The 26,758-nt window shown below is 38.4% G+C and overlaps 1 protein-coding gene across 4 annotated transcripts; it reads left to right on the forward strand.

Moving 5' to 3' along the window:
* Positions 1-5,665: 5,665 nt before the first annotated feature.
* On the forward strand, positions 5,666-19,986 carry LOC108719433 (cilia- and flagella-associated protein 251). 4 transcript variants are annotated; one of them, XM_018268283.2, is made up of 7 exons: positions 5,667-5,946; positions 6,207-6,258; positions 12,619-12,653; positions 15,137-15,155; positions 15,326-17,221; positions 18,102-18,231; positions 19,715-19,986. In XM_018268283.2, exons 3-7 carry the CDS (start codon positions 12,644-12,646, stop codon positions 19,754-19,756), a joined length of 2,097 nt encoding a protein of 698 aa, XP_018123772.1. In that variant the 5' UTR covers positions 5,667-5,946; positions 6,207-6,258; positions 12,619-12,643; the 3' UTR covers positions 19,757-19,986. The 4 variants fall into 4 exon arrangements, with proteins under 4 accessions (XP_041422592.1, XP_041422591.1, XP_018123772.1 ...); XM_041566658.1 differs by lacking the exon at positions 15,137-15,155 and having other exon boundaries at positions 5,666-5,946; XM_041566656.1 differs by lacking the exon at positions 12,619-12,653.
* The last annotated feature ends 6,772 nt before the right edge of the window (positions 19,987-26,758 follow it).

The following is a 26,758-nucleotide window of genomic DNA, read 5'->3' on the forward strand; positions in this document are numbered from 1 at the left end:
TGGCTTGAGCCTGAAGTCATAGGGGCAGATTTATCAAAGGTCGAAGTGAAAATTCGAATTAAAAAAATTTGAATTTTGAGCTCATTTTTGTGTACTTCAACTAGGGCAGGGGTGCCCAAAAGGTAGATCGGGCTCTACCAATAGACCTGGTGATCAGTAGATCTCAAGACACAAGTCACAAAAAAGCTTGTCCAAATCACCCTCCTGTTCCATGCTTTTCATTCAGATATTTATTATGTTAAGGTTACATAAGTAATAGCTGTCTGCTAAATATAGCAATATGCATTTTCCCATAAATCAGTATTTAAGTAATATTTTCCATGGAACAGAATGCTATCATGGATGTGGATCATCACGGGACAACATCACTAAAAATAGACCTCACATTAGTAAAGTATGGGCACTCCTGGACTAGGGAATAATCCAAATTCGTTTGGAATTTGAAAAAAATTAAAAAATTTGAATATCGAAATGTATTTAAAAATTCGTCTTCGACCATTCGCCATCTAAAACCTGTCGAATTGCTATTTTAGCCTATGGGGGACCTCCTAGAACCTACTTGGAATCAATTGGAGGACTTTGAAAAATCAAAAGTTTTTTTTTTGGAAAAACTTTGAATCGAATTCAATCGAATGCGCTATTAACTTTGATTCGTACTATTCAAATTTGATCGAAAACTGACCTATTCGGCCAAAAAAAAAAAAACTGATTTTTTTGATAAATTTCGATTGGTCTTTTTTAATTCGAATTTCGAAGTTAGGGGAGTTAAAAAAACTCCCATTACTTCGAAATTGGACCCTTGATAAATCTGCCCGCCGATCAAGTGACTGCCGGTCCTCTGTAAGACATGAGGGGCAAGTGACCCCACTGCAGAAGAAATATTTGGGTTTCTAGTACGGCTTATTTGTATTATACACATGGCGGATGAGCACGGACCCACATCATCTTCAGTCTGAACATCCTCTCCATTTCGATGCAGCGTTCATTGCAAATTAACGCCGTCGGAGATCACAGAGAGTTTAGTTAAAAGGTCTGGGTTTCATAAGCGCACACGGTACAGTCTGTTTGCGAACGAGCCATGAAATGTGATTTTTAATTAAAGTTGTACGACATCCATACGCCGCACCGCCACACGGATATTTGCTGGAGGAAACGCTCGCGACCTTACATTAGAAATAAAAGCTCGTCCTAAAATTCCTCCGGGACCCACAGGGATAATTACTTGCGTACACTGTAGCCGTCAGTCCCCTCGCTGGGAGAGAGCAATTATAAACAGAAGCCAGCATGCCCCATGCTACAGCCACCACAGATTCCTCTCCCCTCCTTCTGTCGCTGATGATTTTTAATGACAAAAACAGGGAATTCTGTTGAGCATTCAATCCATTACTGGCTAGCTGCTGCCGCATTAACTTTATAGATCCAGCCCTAAATTAAAAGATGGGCTAATTAAAATGTACTGCGGAAATAAAAAAAACAAAAAAAAAACAGATTGGGCTCGGCTGCAAAACGATCCGGCGATGATAAAATAAAGAGAAAAGCCTCGTTATTACCGTAAATCAGCGATGAATTAAACAATAAGTTCTGCTGTCTTTGAAATATAAAAACTGTATGAAAAACAGGTTCATTAATAATGTTTTGTTTTTCCTTGCCTGTATCTTCACATTCCCCCCGGAGACAGGCCGTATTTCATTCCCATAATTAAACACTGCCATCTACAGGTCCCTGGTTTTGCCAGAGAATCGCCCTCGTAATGTAGCAATATTTCTATCCACAGGTCATTCCTGCTTTATCAGATTGATATTCCCCCTATTGCACCAAAGGACATTGCTGGTCGTGGTCATTTGTTACCTGTTCCCTCTCGATGGCGACTTGTTACAGTAAAATCGTTAAAAGCAGCGAATAGAGATCCACATGCGCCGGAGACACCAGGTCTGACGGCTTAACCCATTCACTGCCGGCTGCAGCACCTTAACGAGGCTCTAAGAATATAAGAAAAAGAAAAATGATGTTCATTGTGACAAATGACATCTCCCTCGCGGCCACAATTACACTGGAATTATAGGAAATAAATGCTGCATTATAGATAAAACAACAGCAAATTGCATCAGAAATGACAATTTGCACCGTTCACTTAGAATTTGAATGAACGCGAAAAGGCATTTTTCTTTTTTAAAGAAAGAATCAACTGTCCAAAATACGCTAATTAAAAAAATGTTCAGAAAGTTGAAGCACTATGGGTTTGTTCCTTCCTGCAATGCTGGTTGGAACTCTTAAAGGGCTTTAAAAATTTATTTTCGTATGATGTAGAGACAGATATTCTGAGATAATTTGCAATTGGTTTTCATTTTTTTAATATTTGTGGTTTTTGACTTATTTAGCTTTTCGTTCAGCAGCTCTCCAGTTTGTAATTTTAGTAATCTGGTTGCTAGAATCCTAATTACCCTAGTAACCATGCACTGATATGAATAAGAGACTGGAATATGAATAGGAGAGGCCTGCATAGAAAGATGAGTCATAAAAAGTAATAATAACTATAAATGTGTAGCCTCAGAGAACATTGGATTTTTTAGATGGGGGTCAGTGACCCCTATTTGAAAGCTTGAATGGGTCAGAAGAAGGCAAATAATTAAAAAAACGATCAAAAATAAAAAATGAAGGCCAAATGAAAAAGTTGCTTAGAATTAGACATTCTATAACATACTAAAAGTTAACTCAAAGGTGAACCACCACTTTAAAGCCTGCTCTCCCTTTAGCCAATACTTTAGTTCCCACAACGGCTTCTGCTACATGGTTGTTTCTAGTGTCAGAAGAACCAGCCTTGCTGAGAATAGGAAGAGACAGACAGGTAATGCTTTCAATAGTAATACAGGTATGGGATCTGTTATCCAGAAACCTGTTATCCAGCTAACCCCCCATTGATTGTTGTATTTCCTACTCATTTAAAGGAGAAGGAAAGGCATATTTAATTGGGGGTGCCAAAAGTTAGGCAACCCCGATTTACTTACCTGACACCCCGGGCTGGTGCTCCTATCAGTAGAAAACTGCACGGGGTGTCAGGTAAGTAAATTGCTGTTGCATAACTTTTGGCACCCCCAATTAAATATGCCTTTCCTTTTGCTTTAAAGGAGTAATTCCAGCGAACGCCACGGAGCGATCGTCTTCCTTCTTTTTCTTTTTTCAAATTTTCTGGGGTAAAACTCATACCCAGTAGAATGAAATAGCGACTTTGTTAAAGTTTGGCTTTTCCCGCTACTGAGCAGGAAAAAGAAGCAGGAAGAGGATCACTCCGTGATGCTTGCCCCAGGTAGCGCAGCAAATTTTATTTGACCATGCCCATTTTTGTGGCCACACCCCCTAATTACCATGTTCATTTTACAAAATTTGGCAGGTTATGAAAGTTTGAACATATTTCTGTTTTTTTTCCAGTTATTACAGTTTTGCTAATGAAGGTGAATTGCCCTTAGCTGTGAGTCTAACTTTTCTCAAATGTTATTTGCTTATCTCAAAATTCTAACAAAAGTATCTTATCTGCTGCTGTGGCTGTTCTAGGCTCTCTGCCAAAAACCAATTAAGTTAGAAACTTTGTTTCTTTTTCTGGCTGTTCAGCGCAGAGAAAAACTGAACTTTCCACTACAAACGACGGGTCTAACACCTCAGGTTAGGGCCTTTGCTAAATGGAAGAATAAAGATGTGGTGTAGAGCAACTACAACTCCCACGGGCTAATGTGCAATAAAATAGGAAAAGAATGGGCGTCAGGTGGTTCTTGCAGTCAAAGAAAATAAACTTTTATTTGTCAGAGACAAATGATTCACAGGGGACTTACATCAGTAAAGAGACATTTGCAGAATATATGTAGGCACACACAAAGCTCACACAGAGCTTCAGAGGTAGAGGCAGGTGCATTCCCTGAGGATGTAGTCAAGGCAGTACAGCACCTCCAGGCAGAAATACCTCACACCTGGTCTGGATCTCACCCAGTGGACTGGACAGGGAGGAGAACCTAATGGCTGACACCGTATCCACTGTGTCCCTTCACTGTAGGCAAATCTTACAGCCTAGGAAGCTACTCCCTGTTACACCTCCTTGATGGAGCACACAGCTGCTCTTTCTCTCTTTCCTCACTGCCTTACTCTCCTAGAGAGTCTACAACAGATCTAATCCTGTCTCTAGCTAATCTCGTGCACAGGGTCCCTGCTCCCCGATTTATCTCTCTAGAGGTACTAGTCCCTCTAGGGCACATGGCTTAGCCAAAGAAGAAAATCCACCCCTTCTCACTCACTATACCAGATTGTGACAGGAAGTGGTCACAGCGCCTCCTGGCCAATAGCACCACTATGCAAATTACATCTAGCTACATGGGCATCTGCCCAGCAACTAGGGAGATCAGGAAGTGTAGGGAATTAAAGCCATAGAAGCACATTAACCCTATGGGTCCCTATATATATATATATATATATATATATATATATATATATATATATATATATATATATATATATATATATATATATATATATATATCTCTATATATATATATATATCTATATATATATATATATATATATATATCTATATATATCTCTATCTATCTATATATATATATATATATATATATATATATATATAGATAGATAGATATAGATATAGATATAGATATAGATATATATATAGATATATATATATATATATATATATATATATATATATATATATATATATATATATATATATATATATATATATATATATATACCAAGAATTAAACTGCACTCCAAGGCCTTGAAATGGTGAAAAAAGTGGAAAGTTTTATTTCAACATTTCGGCACACCAACTCGGGCCGTCTTCAGGAATATATATATAATCAGCTGTGGGTGCCTAACTTTTAGCAACCCAAGTAAAGAGTGCCTTTCCTTCCCCTTTAAGCAGAAGTGTCAGACTTCAGAGGGTTTGATGGTGCCGCAGGGGGCTCTGTGATAGCAACTTACCTTTAACCAATTCCTAAAGGAAGAATTCTAAACTAAGGACTATACACCTTTATCATTAGAACATCTGAAACAACAGCTCAGTAATATTGGGTCACAACTAGAGCTGTCTCCTGTCCTAATTAGGGTTGCCACCTGGCCGGTATTTTACTGGCCTGGCCGGTAAAAATGTTGCATGATTGCAATGTTAAGTATAGGGAAAAACCATAAAAACGTAGGAAGGCCGGTATTTTTTTCTAGAAAAGGCGGCAACCCTAGTCCTAATACAAATACCAGCCTTTCTATATCTGTCATATCTATTCCCTATTAATAACATTATTACTATTTCTACTGACTGGGACAGTTGGGAGCCCTTCCTACAGCTGAGAATGTGTCGCTTTCTTTCTCATAGGGGGCAAAGTAGTAAAACGTTAGAGGCAGACTACATGGCAGCACAGACATCAGTACAGCCTGCAGCATCCATCTCAGTGAATTGCTAATTAAGCTTAGGGTGCCGATTTAATACATATTCCTGGTTCTGAAGTAAATGGAGGAGTCAACTATAGAACTCAATTCTACCCAGAATTCCTCTCCCCTGCAGTTTTATATATATAACATTGTACTTCCTGTGTGGGATGTATACAGTAAGGTGGTCACATGACCCTGACCCTGAGGGGGAGGACTGTTTAGTGACAGGAAATCCCAGTATCTGGTGTAGGTACATTGCATAGGGATATGGTAACCATAGAAACAAAGTATCCTGTGTCTTGTAGGACTACATAAGGACACAAAGATAAGGAAATAGGCTAGAGAGTCCACCACAGGAAGTACCAATTAGCACAAGAGGCCTAGAGAGCGATAGGCAAACCATAGTAATGAGGAAATAGGCTAGAGAGTCCACCACAGAGAAAACCAGTATAAAGGAAGAGGTGGAGGACCCTAATCACAAGGAAATAGCTTGTACGATCCAGTATTAGTGGTGAGGTAAGATCCATTGCAGGTTAATACAGGGACATCACTGTGCACTTCCCACACATCGACTTACCTCTTTGCCAGTTCTCTAGCAGCCCAGCAGGTTAAAATGGTGTTTGTTGCCAAAGTTATTAAAGAGAAACGTCACCTGTAAAAATGCTTCTAATACATTATAAATGACCGATTATGTTATTTTACTGTTTATTGTTTGGAATTATGAGCCTCCCTCTTCTGCCTGTACTTATTGTATCATTGTTTATGTTTCTATTCAGGCATCTATCATCCATCTTCCTTTTCACTTCCACTCAGACGCCCATTTCTTCGGTAATTATTATTATTATTATTATTATTATTATTATTATTACGTATTTATGAAGTGCCAACATGTCCGGCAGTGCTGTACAATGAATGGCTGTACTACACAGGTACAGATTTACAAACAAAAATACAACCACAGAGGGCTCAGCTCAATAGAACTTACAGTCTAATTAAAACATAGCAACCAGTCTAATTAAGCCATAGCAACCAGTTAGCTGTTGAAATTCTGAGCTTGACAACCGCAGAGGATACAAAATTTTAATTAAAAAAAACTGCAAAAAATAATTAAGAGTATTAAGATTAACTACAAGTTCTCTTGAAATGCCAATTTCTACACACAGTAAAACTAAACACTATAAGGCAGACTAACTAACCGTCGAAAAGTCGCCAGCGTCCACTTCGCACCCAGCGCAACACTGGTGAAAATCTGCTAAGACAACACTTATTCACTGAAATGCGGAGTTTCGTCCCTGGCGTTGAACACTGGTGGCTTTTGGCTAAAGCTACTTCGGTAATGCGAGCATTTCATAACGAAGATACGCTAGCTTTCATTTCTGCCTAGCGAAAAGTAGGGATGCACCAAATCCACTTTTTTGCATTCGACCGACCCCACAAATACTTCACGAAAGATTCAGCCGAAAACCGAACCGAATCCGAATCCTAATTTGCATATGCAAATTAGGGGTGGGATGGGGAAAATATTTTTTACTTCCTTGTTTTCTGACAAAAAGTCACCCAATTTCCCTCCCCACCCCTAATTTGCATATGCAAATTCAGATTCGGTTCGGCTGGGCAGAAGGATTTGGCCGAATCCGAATCCTGCTGAAAAAGGCCGAATCCTAGCTGAATCGAATCCTGGTTTCGGTGCATCCCTAGCGATAAGTCACTAGAGATTTCAATTCATCAATCAGAAAATGAGGTTCACATGTCATAGAATCTGAGGCTTCAGGGCTGATTATGAATGAATTCTGATGCAGTCTCCACTGATTTCTATGCTGTCGTGTAGAGTGAACCTGAATTAATTACTAATCAGCCTTATATTGTGACATTTCTATTCTATGTGTACTGTATATTGTGAGTGGGTCCCTAAGCTCAGTAAGTGACAGCAGCACAGAGCATGTGCAGTGAATCAGCAGAAAAGAAGATGGGGAGCTACTGGGGCATCTTTGGAGACACAGATCTTTACTGCTAAAGGGCTGTGGTTGCCTTGGGCTGGTACAGAAGCACAAAACACAATGTACAACATTTCTACCTACTTCTTTAGTTAGAATTAGAATGATAGAGTAGTCTCTATCACTTTACTTATGTGGGGATAATCAGCAAAGGTGCCACATCACTAAAAGCACTTTCCTCTCACTCTTGTCCTCATCTCCATGCTCATGTCCTATAATTCAGGGTGAGACTGGGCCAGCGGGACACTGGTTTGCCCCTGTCCTCATGGGCCCTGCCGATCCAGACTCAATTTTGGTCCGGAAACCCTTGGTGCTGCCCCCTGACCTCCCCACATGCTCCTGATCTCGGTTGCAAAGAGAAAAAGGTACATGCGGTGGAAGGGTAGAGGGGAGTTGCGGCTGGTGCAGGGAGTGTGGGCAGGTGGAGGGGGTTGTGACTGGGGCGGGGGCCAGGGGGTTACAGGCCCCTGAGGTGGCAGCCGATGCTGCTATGGGAGCGTAAACATCCCAATGGGGCCATAATTAATCGGGTTCAATGCATATTGGTAAGGAAGGTGAACTTAAAGCTCTGCAAGGTCCCAGAAATTAATTTGCTGTAGGTCCCAGTAAGATCCTGTTATACCACACTCTTGGCACCAGAAATGGCAGCAACATCACAGAGTTGGTTAAACTTATTAAGTGCCACTGCTTCAATGGACCATTGGACATATTTCAAAGGTGGCTTTCTCTTATCTGAATGACACCCCATGCATCAGCAGCTACACAGTACTAACCCAGAACAGCCTGGTTCCTAGGGTCCAAATTCCCCTAGCAACCATGTATTGATTTGAATAAGAGACAGGAATATGAATAGAAGAGGCCTGAATAGAAAGAGGAGGAATAAAAAGTAGCAATAACAATACATTTGTAGCCTTACAGAGCATTTGTTTTTTAGATGGGGTCGGTGACCCCCATTTGAAAGCTGGAAGGAACCAGAACAAGGACAATTGAAAAGTTGTCTAGAAGCAATCCTATAACATAAGAAAAATACTTAAAGGTGAAAGCCCCCTTTAAAGGGAACTGGCAGACTAGATATAAGTTCAGTTTAAATCAGGGCAAAATAAAAATCAGGACATGCCCTTTAAACAACCACTGTTCATCGAATGTGCCAAGTTCATTAACGTTCGGCAGAATTTCCCCTCTGTCTAATGGAACATTCCCATCAGGAATAATAAAGCCTTGTGAATATTTAAGATTCCGCAGAGCTCATCCTTTATTTTCCGCTTACAAGGATTTAGGATTCGAATGCTCATCACAACTTGATTCCTTTCTAGATTTTGCTGAATTATGCTTTTTGAACCACAGGTCAGCTGAGTAAGGATTTATTCAAGGAGAGTATTTCCATACCCAGAAAAAGCCGGGGGTCGTTTTTATTTCATAAATACACTGAGATCTAAGTACAGGTATGGGACCTGTTATCCAGAATGCTCAGGACCTGGGGCTTTCCAGATAATGAATCTTTCCATAATTTGGATCTTCATACCTTAAGTCTACTAGAGAATCATATAAACATTAAATAAACTCAATAGGCTGGTTTTGCTTCCAATAAGGATTAATTACAGTCTAGGGATGGGCGAATTTATTCGCCTTGTTTCGCCGCAGAAATAACACCCATAGACTTGTATGGTGTCGCGCGTCAAAACAAATCGCCGCGTGTAAAAAAATTGTTGACGCCCATAGACTTTAATCTTTAATTTTTGGTGAAATGAAACGTTCAAATATCTTAGTTGAAATGATGGGTGAATTCACGGTGTATTTCCATGTTTTGCCGAAGGTGAATAAATTAGCTAAAATTCACCAGGGTCAAAAAGTTTTGGACGCATGGTGGAACAGTTGCTCGCGTCAAAACCGCCGCGCGTCAACACTATTCAGACGTCCATTGACTTTAACGCCAGTGTCAAAATTGACGCAGGCCCAATTTTCGAGTTTCATGATTTTTTTCACGAAAAAACCTGGAGAAATTCACCCATCACTAATTAGTTGGAATCAAGTACAAGTTACTGTTTTATTATCACAGAGAAAAAGAACACGATTTTACAAAATTTTGATAAAATGGGGTGTATGGGAGAAGGCCTTTCCATAATTCGGAGCATTCTGTACCTGTACTGTTTTTTACTACAGAGAAAAAGGAAATTATTTTTAAAAATTTGGATTATTTGGATAAAATGGAGTCTATGGGAGACAGCCTTTCATTAATTCGGAGCTTTCTGGATAACGAGTTTCCGGATAACGGATCCTATACCTGTTTCCTAAAAACAACACGCGTTAGGGCGCTAAAGCTCACAAGCCGAGATGTAAATGTGCCAACGAACAACTATCCTGCTGACGATTCTCTCCTTCCCCAGTAATTGGAATATTTACATTCATGCAAAGCCTATTTCTTTTTTATTTTTTTTATCTGGGAAACCATGAATGATTGAATTTGGGATGAACGGGCATTGCTGCTTCAGAGAGTTACAAAACAATAAGTCTGGGGACGTCAGTGTAAACAGGGAGAGGACTTTCATGAAGTCTCTCGCCGTGTGTTGAGATCAAAGTATCAGATGTTTAAGAACCAGTGCAATAAGTTACCTTTGTCTCATAAATTATGTAGCGCAGGTATCCTTTGATCAACCATAAGAACTGTGAAAGCGTATATATCCCGGCATATTCCCCGCCGCGTGGAAAACATTCAGAAGAACAACCACTGCTTCTGCCTCCTTGGCTATTTTTTTTAAAGCCCTCTATTTTCAAGCTGTGAATAGATTTTTTTTTATCTATTTTTTTTTATGTATTAAGGGACTTTTCAACCGGCCCCTTAACATATTTCATTTCTGAGATCTCGCTTCTGGCTTCGCGGGGAATAATGATTTTTTTTCGGGCAGAAGGATGTGATTCATTTTATTTGTGTCGTGGGGAGCTGATATATCTCTCTTTTTTTTTTCTTCGTTTTCTGCGTTACGGAATAAGCAGCTCATTTGGATGCATCTATAGGTAGAAGTATAGAAGTCTTTAATAATAGATGAGCATGTTGTAGTGTTGTTGAAAGGAAGAGGTGGGGGGGGGGTTTGATCATGCAATGTGTGTAGGAGGGACAGTGCATGGGGATGTTTATCTTCATGCAGTTCTGCACTTCTCTTATCTCGCAATTCTTCTCCCAAGCCATCCAACCTCCATCAGTGAAGGGTCTTCTGAAAATCATTCCTTTTCTCTGAATCTCAAAGCTTTATCCAGGGAACTGGAGTATCCTCTCTTCCAGAGACATTGAACATTCATTGAACTGGAGGGGTCTGGACCCTCACCCCCTCCGGACCCCCAACCCCCCTCTGCTCTTGCCACAAATCCCCCTGAACTCTCTGTCCCCTCCACCAGCGTGTACCTTCTTCAGCGTGTTTTATTTCTTCATGTGGTGGGTATCAGGAAGGAGCAAGGCTCTGCCAGCAGCAATGAGAGGTTCTGGGGCCCACAAGGGCTGGGGGTAGAGTCCTGCACGGGTCCAATCAGAAGGACCCATTCCTGCCAGCCAACACATCCCACTACCCATCCCGGACCCTATACAGTGAAACTTACTTTCCGACCCAAAACTGGAAGTGACATCACCATAGAGCGGAAGTGACATCAGCCTCAGACATCAGACATCGATTCAGCCTCAAAAGGACAAAAACATTGCCTAAAACACTTAGGGGCAAATTCCCTAACTGAGGAACACTTTGCCAGGCGTAAATTCACTAATTCACTAAAGTTTGAAGTTGTGTCCAGGGCGCCGAACGCTGGTGAATTTTCACTAGCGTTACTTCGGCAATCAAGGCGAAGATGCGCTAGCGTTTCCTAATTTGCATACGCTGGGAAATGATTAAGTTACATGGACGTATATGTTGCAGCAAATACATTACATTACACAAGTCCAGGGAGGGAAGCTTAATAAATAAAATAGAGTTGTTATATTGCCCTACACATGAGCCCAGTGTATAGTTTATGTTCCATATGTTAGGAAATGGAGTGGGGAATCTGGTTACCCAAAAATAGATTTACGGGCCTTTGCAGGCTAGCACTAGAAAAAAGGAAAAGACGCCAGCGTTTTTTTGGACTTAGAAAATGTTTGCACTACAAATTGAGGAAGTCCTATGCATTCCATTGCACGTCGCCTGGTCTGAGCTGGCGAAGGCAAGCCTGGCGAATGAAGTAACAGTCAGTAAAATCTGCATCTTAGTGAATTTGTGGAGTTACGTCCATTCGCCAGAGCGAAAAGTCGTTAGAGTGCGAAACAATGCTAGCATCTATCTCCTTCACTAGCGAAGTGACGCCTGTGTCGTTAGGAAATTGGCGAAGTCCCTGCGGGTGGTAACGCTAGCTGTAGCCACTTCGCCCTTTAGGGAATCTGCCCCTTAGGGTGGGAGGGCTAAGTGCCACACCTTGGCTGCGTATCCAGATGGGTTACCTGCGGACTACCCACATAGTAAGGGGATCAGAGATTTTCTGAACGAAACATGACCGCTTTCCGGGTATTCCACTATAACCCTGACCGCTGCAGGACTCTAGCTGGGGGCCCACCGGGTTTTTTCCCGGTGTCCCACCAGCCGAGTCCGACCTTAATTCAGGGTGACAGGGCAATAATGACCACAGATCCACAACTCTGATATTATTTCTCCCCCTCCAACCACTTTTGTAAAGTTCAGAAATAGCAATACAATATGCATGTATATACAGTAGCAACTGGTCGGTGGTCTAATGTGTATTAGAGATGCGCCAATTCCAGAATTCAGCCAGGATTTGGCCTATTTCAGCAGGATTAGGTTTCAGCCAAATCAAAGTGCCTGGTCAAACCAAAAACAAATCCCTAAAATCACACAAACAAGGAAATAGGGGTCACTGACCCCATATTAAAAAATATGCTATTTAAGGCTACACATTGTTATTGCTACTTTTTATAACTCATTTTTCTATTTAGGCCTCTCCTATTGATATTCCAGGCTCTTATTTAAATCAATGCATGGTTGCTTGGGTAATTTGGACCCTAGCAACCAGATGGCTGAAATTGCAAACTGGAGAGCTGCTGAATAAAAAGCTAAATAAATCAAAAACCATAACTAAAAATGAAAACGAATTGCAAATGGTCTTAGAATAGAACCCCTTTAATATAAAGGAAATCACTATAATATCATTTATTTTTGTCTAGATGATTGATATATATTGATATCACTATGGATGAAGGTAAGTTCCTTGATTTGGCTTATATAGTGTTATATTCTTATATTTCCGTTATTCCTTTTTCCCAACTCTGAGATGCACTGATCCAGTCAGACCATGTGTATTAGGGTGGTGGCAGACGAGGCTACTGGGGAAGATTAGTCGTCCAGCCACAAATCACCTCTTCTTCGGGCGACTAATCTCCCCTAAATGCCTTCCAGCTGGCTAGAATGTAAATCATAGACGAGATGGCACTTGGATTGCTTCGGCTTTCTGAAGTCGCCTGAAGTTTCCTCGTGAGGATTAGTCGTCCGAAGAAGAGGCGATTTGTTGCTGAGCGACTAATCCCCCAGTAGCCGCGTCTGCCACCACCCATAGGGATCCAGTAAAGGCCCAGTCATTTTGCCTTAGATTAACTAAATAGGGAAACTTATTTTTTTTGTGTGTTAAGTAGTCTGTGCTGCGTTTATGGGTAGCAGGAGAGTGATTACAGATTATTAAAAAAGATTCCGTAACTCCCTTTTTTGAAAAAAAAAAAAAAATCAGCAGTTGGACAACTGGAGGAACAGCACCTGTTTTAATCACATTAGGGGGCCCATTTAATTAGCTCGAGTGAAGGAATAGAAGAAAAAAACTTTGAATTTTGAATGTTTTTTTGGCTACTTCGACCATCGAATGGGCTACTTCGACCTTCGACTTCGAATCGAACGATTCAAACTAAAAATCGTTCGATTATTCGACCATTCGATAGTCGAAGTACTGCCTCTTTAAAAAAAACTTCGACCCCCTAGTTCGCCACCTAAAACCTACCGAAGTCAATGTTAGCCTATGGGGAAGGTCCCCATAGGCTTTCTAAGCTTTTTTGGGTCGAAGAAAAAACGATCGATCGACGGATTAAAAATCGTTCGAATCAAAGGATTTAATCATTCGATCGGACGATTTTTTTGTTCGATCGAACGAATTGCGGTAAATCCTTCGACTTCGAATATCGGAGTCGAAGGATTTCCATTCGGCAGTCGAATATCGAGGGTTAATTAACCCTTTGATATTTGACCATAAGTAAATTTGCCCCTAGGTGTAATTTAAGTAGCACAGCAAATGTGTGGGCCCATACATTTCCCTGCAGTTGGTTTCGTGAAAAATCCCATTCATTATAGCTGCTGCAAATGCAGTCCCATGCTTATTGCTGCCTCTGCTTTGTAATACTCATCTTTCTATTCGGGTCTCTCCTATTCATATTCCAGCCTTTTATTCATATCAATACATGGTTAATAGGATAATTTGGACCCTAGCAACCAGATTGCTGAAATTGCAAACCGCTGCTGAATTTTAAATAAAAAGCTAAATAACTCGAAAAAAAACGAATAAAACATGAAATACATTCTCATTGTATGGTAGCACAAATATGAATGCACTATTACGTGATGGTATGTTATAATACTGAAAAAAAGTACAGGTATTGGATATATTATCCAGAAAGCTCCAAATTACAGGAATGCCATATTCCATAGACTCAATTTTTCATCATATAATTCAATTTTTTAAAATTGATTTCCTTTTTCTCTGTAGTAATAAAACAGTACCTTGTACTTTATCCCAACTAAGATATAATTAATCCTTATTGGAAGTAAAACCAGCCTATTGGGTTTAATGTTTACATGATTTTCTAGTAGACTTAAGGTTTGAAGATCCAAATTACAGAAAGACCCCTTTTCTGGAAAATCCCAGGTCCCGAGCATTCTGGATAACAGGTCCATACCCGTATGGTTTTTCTTTGCTTTTCTGTTGAAAGATCAGGCAAGAAATTTAACACCCTTGAAGTTTAGGTGTGAATATCAGAATGTATATTCTTCAGTATAGGGACCCTTTAAAAATTTGAATATGGCCCTGTGTCTAATTAGTACAGGTATGGGATCTGTTATTCAGAAACCTGTTATTCAGAATGCTCCAAATTACATGGAATCAATCTCCCAGATAGACTCAATTTTAATCAAATGATTCTAATTTTTTAAAAAGTATTTCCTTTTTCTGTGTAATAATAAAACAGTACCTTGTACTTGATCCCAACTAAGATATAATTAATCCTTGTTGGAGGCAAAATCAGCCTATTTAATTTATTTATTTATTTAATGTTTACATGATAGTAGTAGACTTAAGATATGGAGATCCATTATCTGGAAAACCCCAGGTCCTGTGAATTCTGTATAACAGGTCCCATACCATTACTATGAATAAAACAATGTAATCAGTTATAAGCAATCAGTTTAACTGAGCAATTAAACAGTGTATCTGTTTAAACAAAGTGCATATTGTGGTAGAAACAAAAGACTAGGTGCTAAACTGTATTCGTTGATACATATGAAGTAAAATGCAATAAAGTTAATTCTCATCAATACAGTGACCTTCTAATGAATGATGTCCTGACAGACTTGCCATGCACAACAAATCATTATTTAAAAAGAAAACACCATTATATTTTGTGATTAAATATGTCTTTTTGGTTACAGGAGATTTTCTGGCAGAGACGTAAGTAAATACTTTATTTCCATACATATAGAAACTGCAGATGCGGTCTAAGAACACTCACACACATGCAGTGACACAATAAAGTGTAATATCATAGAGTACAAATAATGCATAGAAAGGCCATCCAAAATAGCATTTCATAATGTAACCATATGATCCATGTTTAACAGTATCAACAGATTGGTACTACTGAACATGGCGACTGCAGACGATAAGGAGGAGATTATGAAAGCGGAAGTCCAGACTAGAAATGAGCAGGAAGATGAGAATAAAACTAGAGAAACAGCACAGGCAGGAGAGGAGAGTATCCTTGCCACGCTAGGCCAAGAAGATAGCCAGCTAACAGAGGAGGCTAAAATGAAAGAAGTCCATGATATTGATGATAAAGTTATTTTTAACTTAATTGATCAGAAAGAGAGTAAAAGTGGAAAAATGACTGAGACAGGAGGACAGGTCCCCCTTGTTTTATTAAATCAAGAAGAGATTCCTCTGAAAGAGGAGGAGAAATGCAATGAATGTACTGAAAAAGACCTCAAAATGAAATTGAGTATCATACAGGATGGGAACGAAAGTGTAAATATGCTTAACAAACCTCAAGAAATAGATGAATGGATGTTGTTATTGCAAGATGAGAATAAAGAAATACTAGAAAAAATGTCTTCTGACCATGATGCAATGAAACTGCCTGAGGAGAAGCCGATACAAGTAATGGTGGAGAATGAACAGGGAGAAGAGGAGAAGGAGGTTAATGTTGTTGTTAACAACTCAGAAGAGGAAATGCAAAGAGAGGAGCAACAGTCCATAAAAAATGAAAGTGCAGATCTAGAAAATCAAGATCAGGTTATGGTAGGAGAAGCAAACCAAAATGTGGCTAAAGAGAAGGAGGAGTGTATAATGATAGACATGGAAGGACAGATTTCCTTTGTTCTTCTACATGAAAAAGAGAAAACAGTTATAGAGAAGAGGCAAAACACAGAATGTTCTGAAAAAGACCATCAAATTGGTTCTAGCACCTTACAGGATGAGGCTGAAAGAGTTGATCAGTCCAATAAACAGCCATGTGTTGTCTTTTGCAACTCAGAAGAGGAAATACAACGAGAGGAGCAAAAGCCCATAAACAATGAAAATGCTAATCTAGAAAAGCAACGGCAATATATGGTAGGGGAAGCAAACAATGCAGCTAAAGAGAAGGAGCAGGAGGAGTTTATAAAGATAGAGATGGAAGAGCAGATTTCCTTTGTTCTACTACATGAAAAAGAGAAAACTGTAACAGAGAAGGGGCAAAACACTGAATGTTCTGAAAAAGACCATCAAGTTGGTTCTAGTGCCGTACAGGGTGAGGCTAAAAATGTTGATGAGTCCAATAAAGAGAAACAGGTTGTATTTTGCAACTTAGAAGATGAAAAACAAAGAGAGTCAGTGAATAATGATAACAGTCAGTGGAACTATGATCTTTTCTTTTGGGACGATAAGCTACCAACAGTTCAGCAGACTGAAGGAAGGAAAAAGAAGGACGGCATTATGATAGGAGAAGCAAATGAAAGTTCTGCTTATGAAAGTGGGAGTGATGAAATGAAAGAATTAACAGAGATGGGCAATAAAGAGGGATCTAGAGCAATTCAACAAGGGAATGAATGCATAAATGAGTTGAACGATAAGAGGGAAGGTGCTGAATGTGCAGCGTTCAAGCTAATTGAGAGCAAAGAAATAAAAGAGCAAAATATAGAAGCGGTATCTACTTACCTAAAGCAGGAAGAAAAGGATGAAAATTCTCTGGTTGGTGAAAAGCAAATAAATGGAGTCCAAAATAAACTGGAGAAGAATGACCAGGTGGTCAGCACATTAGAGAAAAAAGAGAGAGAAGATAGGCAGCTGGTGAATAAAGAAGCTAGAAGAGAAGACAAAGCAGACATTGTAGATGGAAAAACAAATATTGTTGGACAACCAAAAGATAAGCAAATAGGGCATGCTTCTGGACCAGTCTACCAGTCTGTTCCTCCGGTTGAACCGTCACCCTCCGGATTCTTCTTTAACAGACACAACAGATCTAATATCACTTCTCAACAGTGAGTGAATTAAATAATCATTATTTATCTATGTTTAGGTGTATGTATGTATGTTGTACAAAGGTGCAGAATAGAGAAAGTATAGTTCAACATATACCAGCATACATATTCTTCGGCACACCACTTACTTTTCTTTTTTTCTTTAGGGTGCATTCAACTCCTCCAGCTACTTCCAAGCCTGGTTTTCATACAACGATTCCCATAGGGAGGAAGCACACCAAACATATGATTTTGCCTTTTAGGACATTTATTCAGCAGTGTTGGCACAAGCACAAGCTTTCGGGGTCAACCCGCACCCTATGGGAATCGCAGAATAGAGAAAGATATGGCGTTTATGAAGAAAATTGGAAGATAACTGTATAAAACCAGTCCTTGGGTTTAATGAGTCACATATCTAATTCTAGAGGTTGGAATCAATTTAATTGTTTACAGCAGATGCTGTACGAATATACATTTGTAGATGGAGCAAACTATTTTGGTGCCTCATTCATTTCACCGAGAAAAAAGGGTGTTTATTCTTCTGGGTACCAAAGGCTTTATTTGAACCTGCTTCATTTGTTTAATGTGTTGTATGCATACATATGTATATATTATTCCTTGACTTCTGTGACTTTCAGAGGAACCTTCCATCTGTAGTTTAGCAAAAGGCCACAGGTGAGACAGTTCTATATTCAAGTGATAATACATCAGGGACATAATGTGCTCTACCAACAAACCAGACCCTCACACATCTTATGAAAGGCTAATTGTTAAAAGCTCTATAAAGATGCAAAGCTTATGTATTACATGCAAAATAATACATTGAGAGCAAGGCATGCCCAATTTCTACTTCACATTCAGTGAATGCACTATTTATTAGTATTATTTATTTGTTTTGCAGAGACAATGATTCTAACACCAATAGAGAAGAACTAGAGGATGAAGAAGAAGAAACTCCATGCTGTCACTATTTATGTTTACAGATCTCCAGGCTCTTAGCGTGGTTACGGGGAATTTTTCGGAGATGCTTTGTAAGTGAGAAATAGTGTAAAGGTTTAGTTTATGCTTTAGGTAGAAGTTTAGGTTGCTAAGGAACCAATCAATAGCGTATCTTCATCAGGCCAAGCCCCTCTGCAAAACAATTTTCGGAGGGAGCCTCCGGAGCTCATGCTAAAGCCTAACCTCCTTTGGGCCTGCCATCCGCAAATGAATGAGCCAGCAAAGTTGCAAATTGGCTAGAGACAGCGAACTACTATACAGTGGACCCCGTGGTCTAGGCCCCCCTCTGCTGTATAGGTATTTACGCCACTGGAACCAATAACCTCTCTTTGTATAAAGGAAGGGGCATGGTGTTTACAAAAAGAGTTAAATCGTATTCACTAACTCACATTGGAACACTGACCTGCTGCTTGAAGCAGCCATAGCCTAGCACTCAGTCAAACCTAGATTAACAACAATATATATTTATCAAAGAGTGAAGTTAGAGATCTCCGTAGTCCGCAGAGTGAATACCACCTCTCTCCATTAATTTCTATAGTTCACCATTTGATAAATACGCCATTTAAAAATCCCATAGAAATGAATGGAGAGAAGTGGTATTTCACTCTGCGGACTGTGGAGATCTCTAACTTCACTCTTCGATAAATATACCCCTGTCTGTATTTACACAATTTATAAATTTGCACAAACTGGGTTATTTATTAAAATCCAAATGTTTCTAGTTTTTTTCACTAGAAAACTCAAATATTTGAAGGAAAAGAAACCTTGAACTTTTTGAGATTTATTATAAAAATTGCTGAATCTGAAAATCCGCCATCTCAGACCTGTCGAGGTCCTGTATAAGTCAATGGGAGAGGCACCCTTCTCAATTTGAAGTTTTCGTGGTCTGCCCTGGGTTTAGCCTTAAAATCTGACTTTTTCTAGGGGTTTCGGGCAAAAACTTGAAAAATTGAGCAAATCAGGTAAAAAAGCCCTAAAAATTCTAACAAAAGCACAAATTGAATTTTTCCATGATCCGATCAAATTGAGTAATTTTATTAATAAATAAGCTAAAATTGGGAATGGGAGTTTGGTTGTGTTTTTTTTCAATAAAATATGAGATAAAATCTGATTTTAGTAAATAACCCCTTAAATGCAGTGCCGGACTGGCCCACCGAGATACCTGGAAAAATTGTGAATTTTGGATGAGCGTCCGAAAAGTCACTTGTGTCAATTTTAACACTGGCGTTAAAGTCAATGGGCGTCCGAATAGTGTTGACACATGGTGATTTTGATGCAAGTGACTTTTTGGACGCGCATCCAAACAAACAAAAAGCAGGCAAATTTTTGTGAATTCGTGAATTTATTTGCCGCCAGCCAAATGCGGAAATTCGCCTCAAATTCATTACAGGCAAATTCATTCGCCCATCACTTGGGGTTGGCAGGCAGGACAGTGGTTTTTTGACCAGTGCAGTTCTCTATATGGTAGAAACTCTGTGTGTGCCACATTTCTAACAGAATATTTTCAATTTACAGGATGATCCACAGTCTGAGAGTTTTTCTGGAGAGTATTATTAATGGACAAGAATGAAGCCATCATCTCTCAGCAATGATGGAAATCCTGGCTAAAAAAATACCTTTTTGCCATCTCCTTGGGATTCTAATTATTTTTCTGTTTTAATTGGTTTTGTTGTTGTCCATTGTTTTAGTAATTACCTTGTTTTACCAAGTTTCTTGTTATTTATTTCTTCCAAAAAAAGTTTTATTGATGTGACCAAGAAATAAAATGGGCACATATTAAAAATACAGCTGTACAGTGTACTGAAAATGTGGTATTAGTCCATACATGGTACATACCCTTTCTATGTGATAAAAAAAAAAAAACCCTACCCTCCACCCCACATAGAAACCCTCCCCCCCAGCATTGCTGCCCCCGGGGAAATGCTCCTAACTTTATACTTACCTGCAAAGTGGCGCATGCGCAGATGGAGCAATTTGCCGGTTTGCAACAACTGCGCATGTGCCAAAACTCACCAAAATTCCTGATGCGCCAGAAGAAGACACGAAGACCCGGAAAATGGCTGCATGGAACTCTGATACCTGAATCTGTGCCGAGGGGTAAGTATAACGTTTGGGGCATTTCCCCGGGGAGCAGCTATGCTGGGGGGAGGGAGGGGGGTCTACATGGGGTGGGGTTTTATTTTTGAAAACTGTTGAATTCTCCTTTAAAGGGGTTGTTCACTGTTGAGATAACTGTTAGTATGATGTAGAGAGTGTTAATTTTGAGTTATTTTATTTGTGGTTTTTGAGTTATTTAGCTTTTTATTTAGCAGCTCTTCAATTTGCATCTTAACCAATCTGGCAACTAGGGTCTAAATTACCCTAGCAACCATGCATGGATTTGAATAAGATGATGTTTTGGTTCACATAATGTTTCTCATCAAATATTTAGCAAATTCAAAGGTTAGAATTTTCTTTGTGTATACACGACAATGAAATTGTTATTTAAATTATTATATTATCCTTTTTGTAGATAGAACAATCGTGTTATGGAGCATTTGACGGATAGAATGTTTGACTATTCAAACTAGGCACATACACACACACAATGGGTCACATTCAATTTAAAAAAAAATGTTATTATGTGAATATATGGACATGGAAGGAGATTCAATTTGAGAGACTATGAATCTCCCAGTTTATCATGTGAAAGCTCTACTGAAATCTATGGGGAAAAAATTGGAACTGAATTTGGAGAAAAGTTTTTTCTCCTCGAATTGAATCTCATCCATTAGTTTTCATGCAATAAAACATGAGATAACTTTTTCTCTCTAAATTGAATCTGGCACAGTATGGTTACTTTAATCAGAAGCCATTCAATTTGCCTATTTGGTCTATTTAAAGGAGAACTAACCCCCATCAGCTGGCCCCCTTCCCTGCCTCCCCATGCACAGTCGTACACCTGAAATCTTTCCCCTCACTGGTGCCATCTTCTTCTCTTCGGTGATCTTTGTGAAGTGAGTAGTGATGGGCGAATTTATTCGCCAGGCGCAAATTTGCGCAATTCGCCATCAAATTTTCGTCAAAAACAGGCGCCGTTCCGTTTTTAATATACTAGAAGTGAGTGGCATATTGGCGCATGTGCAGTTGTAGTAATCATCCGGTTTGAGACAACTGCGCATGCGCAGAAAGAGACAGAAATTGCAGAAGGGGAGGAAGAAGACACAAAGATTAATGAAGAGAAGAAGATGGCGCCTGTGAGCTCTGCTGCACTCACTCTGCATGTGCGCCCGCTATTCTTTAGAGGAGACAGAATTCAGGGGTAATACTGTGCAGGGGGGAGGGGTGGTGGGGACTTATCACCATGGGGGGTTTAGTTCTCCTTTAAATGGAGCATATACACTCACAGGGTATTGTCCTGGATAGAACGTTAATGATACCAGCATTACAAAACTGTCATCATTTTAGTAATTAACAACACAGGGCCAGATGCAATTGAATCTGGCCCATAGTTGGAAAAGGGGATAGAACTTAATAAGTGATGCAAGAAAAAAAGAAACAGTGCAGGGACCCTGAAGGAGGAGTAATGTAATGCAAGCAGAACACTGAAAAGATGTTTTTAAGGAAAGAAAATAATTGGTTGATACATTGCAACTGACAACCAAGGCAGAAAAGCGAAGGAAGATAAAACAGAATATATAAAAAATTAAATTGAGAGTGTGTGTGCTAAAGGCTGGATGAATGTACAGGTATGGGATCTGGAAACCCGTTATACAAAAAGCTCAGAATTACGGAAAGGCCGTCTCCCATAGATTTCATTTTATCCAAATAATCCAAAGTTTTAAAGACTATTTCCTTTTTCTCTGTAATAATAAAACAGTAGTGTGTACTTGATCCCAACTAAGATATGATTAATCCTTATTGGAAGCAAAACCAGCCTATTGGGTTTATTTCATGTTTACAGGATTTTCTAGTAGACTTAAGGTATGAAGATCCCAATTACGGAAAGATCTGTTATCTGGAATACCCCAGGTCCCAAGCATTCTGGATAATAGGTCCCATACCTGTATAAGAAGAAAAAGACCATGAATATATGACTGGTGAATTGTTAATGGGAATGAAGAATAGTCACAAAAATATCTGCAACAGTTGTGTGAGAGAAACCTCATTGGGACAGTATTCAAGCCATTCTAGCTCCTGGAAAGTCTTCAGCGAGCTGGTGACCTATGGGATATGACAGTTGCTGTACTATTTGTATGTTCCAAGATCCATTCAACAGCATTGTATGTATAAAACGTTACTAGCCATAGCTTCAGTAAACATTGTCCTACTGCTTACGGATACTACTTTTACACCCCATTCCTGGTTCCTTATGAACTGTAAGTTACTGCCAGGAGATTGGCATTAGGAAAGAGTAAATGGTCATTTATCATATAAAAAAAACATCATTCAGATGCATTAGGTTTGAGCTAGAACTTCTTTCAGAACCACAAAGCATAAAATAACACGCTGTGGAGGAATGCTGTGTAGACAGACTACACTCTTATTTATAATACAAGATTCTAAATTCTTATAGGTCTACTCCACTGCCATGTTATTGGGACTGAAGAGGAAAACTGCTCTCTTGAAAGCTTTTATTCTATACGTACTCAAAGTTATACCTATTACTTGTATTCTCTAAGGGAAAAGCTATTCCACCTCTACTTTGTATATGTGGAGGCAAAAAAAACCTATAAAAATCGAATTACTGTATTTTTCTAGTATTTTTCTAATTTAGGTAATTTGAATTTCTTTTGGTAGCTTAGTCAATTTAATGTAATCTTTTTTTAAAAAAACATGATCACAATACAGTCACATTTTTCTATTCCTTTTCAAACAGTCATCAATATCTGAAAACATTTTTTAGAAACTCAAATTTTAAAATAGCTGGAATTTTAAAAACGTCAACCTTCCATTGCATTCTAATTTTCGAGTTTTATGCATTTGATTGATTGAAAATTTAAGTTCAGATCCAAAAATGATCACAATCACATTTTCACATCAACTTTTTCACAGTGAACAAATGTGATTATTTTCTAATCTGAACTTTTCCAAACTCAGCCCTCTTAGAATATTTACCATTTAATTATGTATTTCGGGGGATATTTATCAAAGGTTGAATTTTGGTGATTTTTTTTTACTCTAATATATAATAATGTACTCAAAACTCAAATTTTATCTTATTTAAGAAAAAACTAAAATTTGAACGAATGTTACTGACCTGAAAACTCAAATCAAATTAGAATGAAATTAGATTCGAGTTTTTCAAGAAAAAAAACTTGTATGTTAGGAAAGCTATTAACTAGGGACGGGCGAATTTGACTTGTTTCGCTTCGCCAAGAATTCGCCGCCGGCGAAATGACACCGACACCCATTAAAGTCTATCGGCGACAAAAATTTTTTGATCCGCGGCGCAACAAGGCGAAAAAATGTGCCCATCCCTATTATTAACATCTTCGAATGGGTCAACAGACCTCCTGCCATTGTCTAAATTAATTCGGCCGGTTTTAGGTGGTGAATATTTGGATTAGAAACGTTTCCATGGTCGAGGTGTGATAAATCTCACATTCAAATTTACATTTGAGTTGGTGCTTTTAAATTCAAATTTGTAAATTTTGCCAAAAAACGAAAATGTTAATTTACCATTCAAACCTTAATAAATCTGCCCCTTCATGTTTTGTTGTGTTTTTTTAGCTGAAGGATCACTCTGAGCAAATTAATCAATAATATAATTTTATTTTGTTGGTCTTCACGGCACAAAAGCAACACAGAAAAGCACAATAATGAAAATGTACAAAAATAGTCACAACTTATTACTACTACAAGTTTTTTAAGATGTCCAATAACAAATAGCAGAAATATGTTACTGTGGTATTAGGAGTTACATTCATATCTTCAAGGGGAATGCGTGTCCTTTATTATTTTTTTATTTTCAATTGCAAAATAACACAACCAAGAAAATAACTATGAAACTCCCTTCAAATGCAAACTTTTCTGGGCACAATTTTCTTGTATTTATACCAATTATGAAATTTTATTTAACACTGTTATAAATGTACATGACTGTTTGTATCCTTTGTCTGTGACATGTGGGGTTTATTTACTAAACTCTGAATACAAAAATCCTGAAAAATTTGTGATTTTTTTTTATAAAATCGGACTTTAAAAAAATCACAAATTTTTCAGAATTTATTAAACCCCGAGGATGGAAAAGTCCGAATTAGAAAATCCGGCATCTCAGACCTGTTGAGGTTGCATATAAGTCAATGATTTTTTGATGTGCGCAACACCCTGAAGTTTTCTGAGTTTTCAGGCTAAAAAGCATAAGAAATCAGAGTTTTCGGGTGAAATATCCGAAAAATCTTGAAAATCTGATTTTTTTCCTGCAATGAAAATTTTTGGGAAAATGTAATAAATAAGTGTAAAAAACTTGAGTGGATTTGATCGGAGTTTGTAGCAGAAAATGTTGAGATAACATCGGACTTGATAAATAACCCCCTTACTATTTTATACAATTCAGGCACTGTTATTAGGAGATATTGTTCACCTTGAGAGTCAAACTGTCAACAGAAAAAACTGCAAAAAAAGAATCACTGCGACCATTAACATTTCTAACTCCAAATGGCTTCAGGAAATGATGATATAATCACCATTCAGTAAGCAATGGTAATGTGGTGAAGGTACAAAAAAAACACAAACGCTTGCTCTCTCCTTTGCTTGCCTACATCTTAACTAATAACTAACTTAACTCATATTAACTAACTTAACTATTAAATCAGAAACTTATGTTTTTGTCAGAAAGGCAATCATTCTGATGAGCACGAAAAGGTCTAGAGTTTGCTACTGTATTAGAAGAAGAAACAAATGAAAGAATACTTATATGGACACTCTAAGGGGCAGATTTATTAAAGGTCTAGGTTAATTTTTTGTGTACTTCGACTAGGGAATAGTCCAAATTTGTTTCGAATTTGAAAAAAATTTGAAAATTTGAATATCGAAATGTATCATGTACTGTCTCTTTAAAAATTAGACTTTGACCATTGGTCGTCTAAAACCTGGCAAATTGCTGTTTTAGCCTACGGGGGACCTCTTAGAACCTATATGGATTCAATTGTTGACTTTGAAAAATCTAAGTTTTTTTTAGGAAAAACTTTGTATTGAATTCGATCAAATGCGTTATTACTTTGACTCAAACAATTCAAATTCGCCCAAATACTGACCTATTCTATCGAACATGGACCTATTCGACCCAAAAAAAAATTCAGTTGGTCTTTTTGAATTCTTATTTTGAAGTCTTTTCATTTCGAAATTCGATCCTTTATAAATATGCCCCAACTGTATAAATTTAATAAATGTCCCGTGTGTACATTTAAAAAAAATTCTCACGTCATCAATAGCTGCACAGACAAAAAATAAAGAAGGCCAAACAAAAGAAAATGTAACAAAAATTGACTTTAATAGAAATGGACTATTTTACAAACAGGGTCAGACTGGAGCATATGGGGCCCACCAGGACTGCAAAACAAAGGGCCCTCCTAGCAGTCCCCAGGGGCCCCCTCCTGAAGTCCAGACCCCTGTCCATGCCGTGCAAATGCAAAAGACACGTGCGCCTCCATGAACGTGCCGCGCAAAAGGCGACCAACGCATGTGCAAAAGACATGGCAATTTCACAATGTTTTGGAGCTTTCGGGTGAAATTCTGAGATTTCTGGGAAAATTCACGAAAAAATCGTTTATTTATCAAAGGTCGAATTACGAATTGAAAAAACTTAAAAATTTGAATTCAAAAAGACTAACCGAAATTAAGTCAAGTTAAGTTTTTTTTGGCCGAATAGATCCATTTTTGATTGAATAGGTTTGTACGGTATGTGAATTGTTCGAATCGAATTCGATTCAAAGTTTTTCCCCAAAAAAACCTTAGATTTTCCACCAATTAACTCCAAGGATGTCGCCCATAGGCTAAAACAGAAATTCAGCAGGTTTTAGATGGCGAATGGTCGACGTCAAATTTTTAAAGAGACAGTACATGATAAATTTCGATATTCGAATTTTTGATTCTTTGATAAATCTGCCCCCTAATGATAGGAGACTGAAACTGAAATAGATTTCCCAACACACCTTTCATAATAAGAAGGATAACTCCCCTTTATAAAGTGGTGTCTTCACTTTACTTTTAGTAATTTTCAATTTGAGCCATAGTGCTATTGTGGCAACCTTGTACGCTCAACTCCAAGGAATATTCAATGTATTTGTTTTCTTTGGGATACCCATTACTCCTGTTTACTTCAGTCTAAATTAAATTTGCTTGCAGGGACCTGTAGCAACCTCTCACTGAGATACTTTAGGCACATTGCAATAATAAAATGTAATTGGCACTTCTTTTGTAATAATGGCTACATGTGTATGTCAAATCTGACTTGAATCGAATAGATAAAAAAAATGTTTTAACAATTAAACCAAAATACGTCTACATTTATTAATAAAACGAGAAGATAACAAATCAAAAGTCTACATAAAGTTTAAGTAGATAGATATACTGGCT

The sequence above is a fragment of the Xenopus laevis genome, chromosome 6L, assembly GCF_017654675.1.
Source record: "Xenopus laevis strain J_2021 chromosome 6L, Xenopus_laevis_v10.1, whole genome shotgun sequence".
Lineage (NCBI taxonomy): Eukaryota > Metazoa > Chordata > Amphibia > Anura > Pipidae > Xenopus > Xenopus laevis.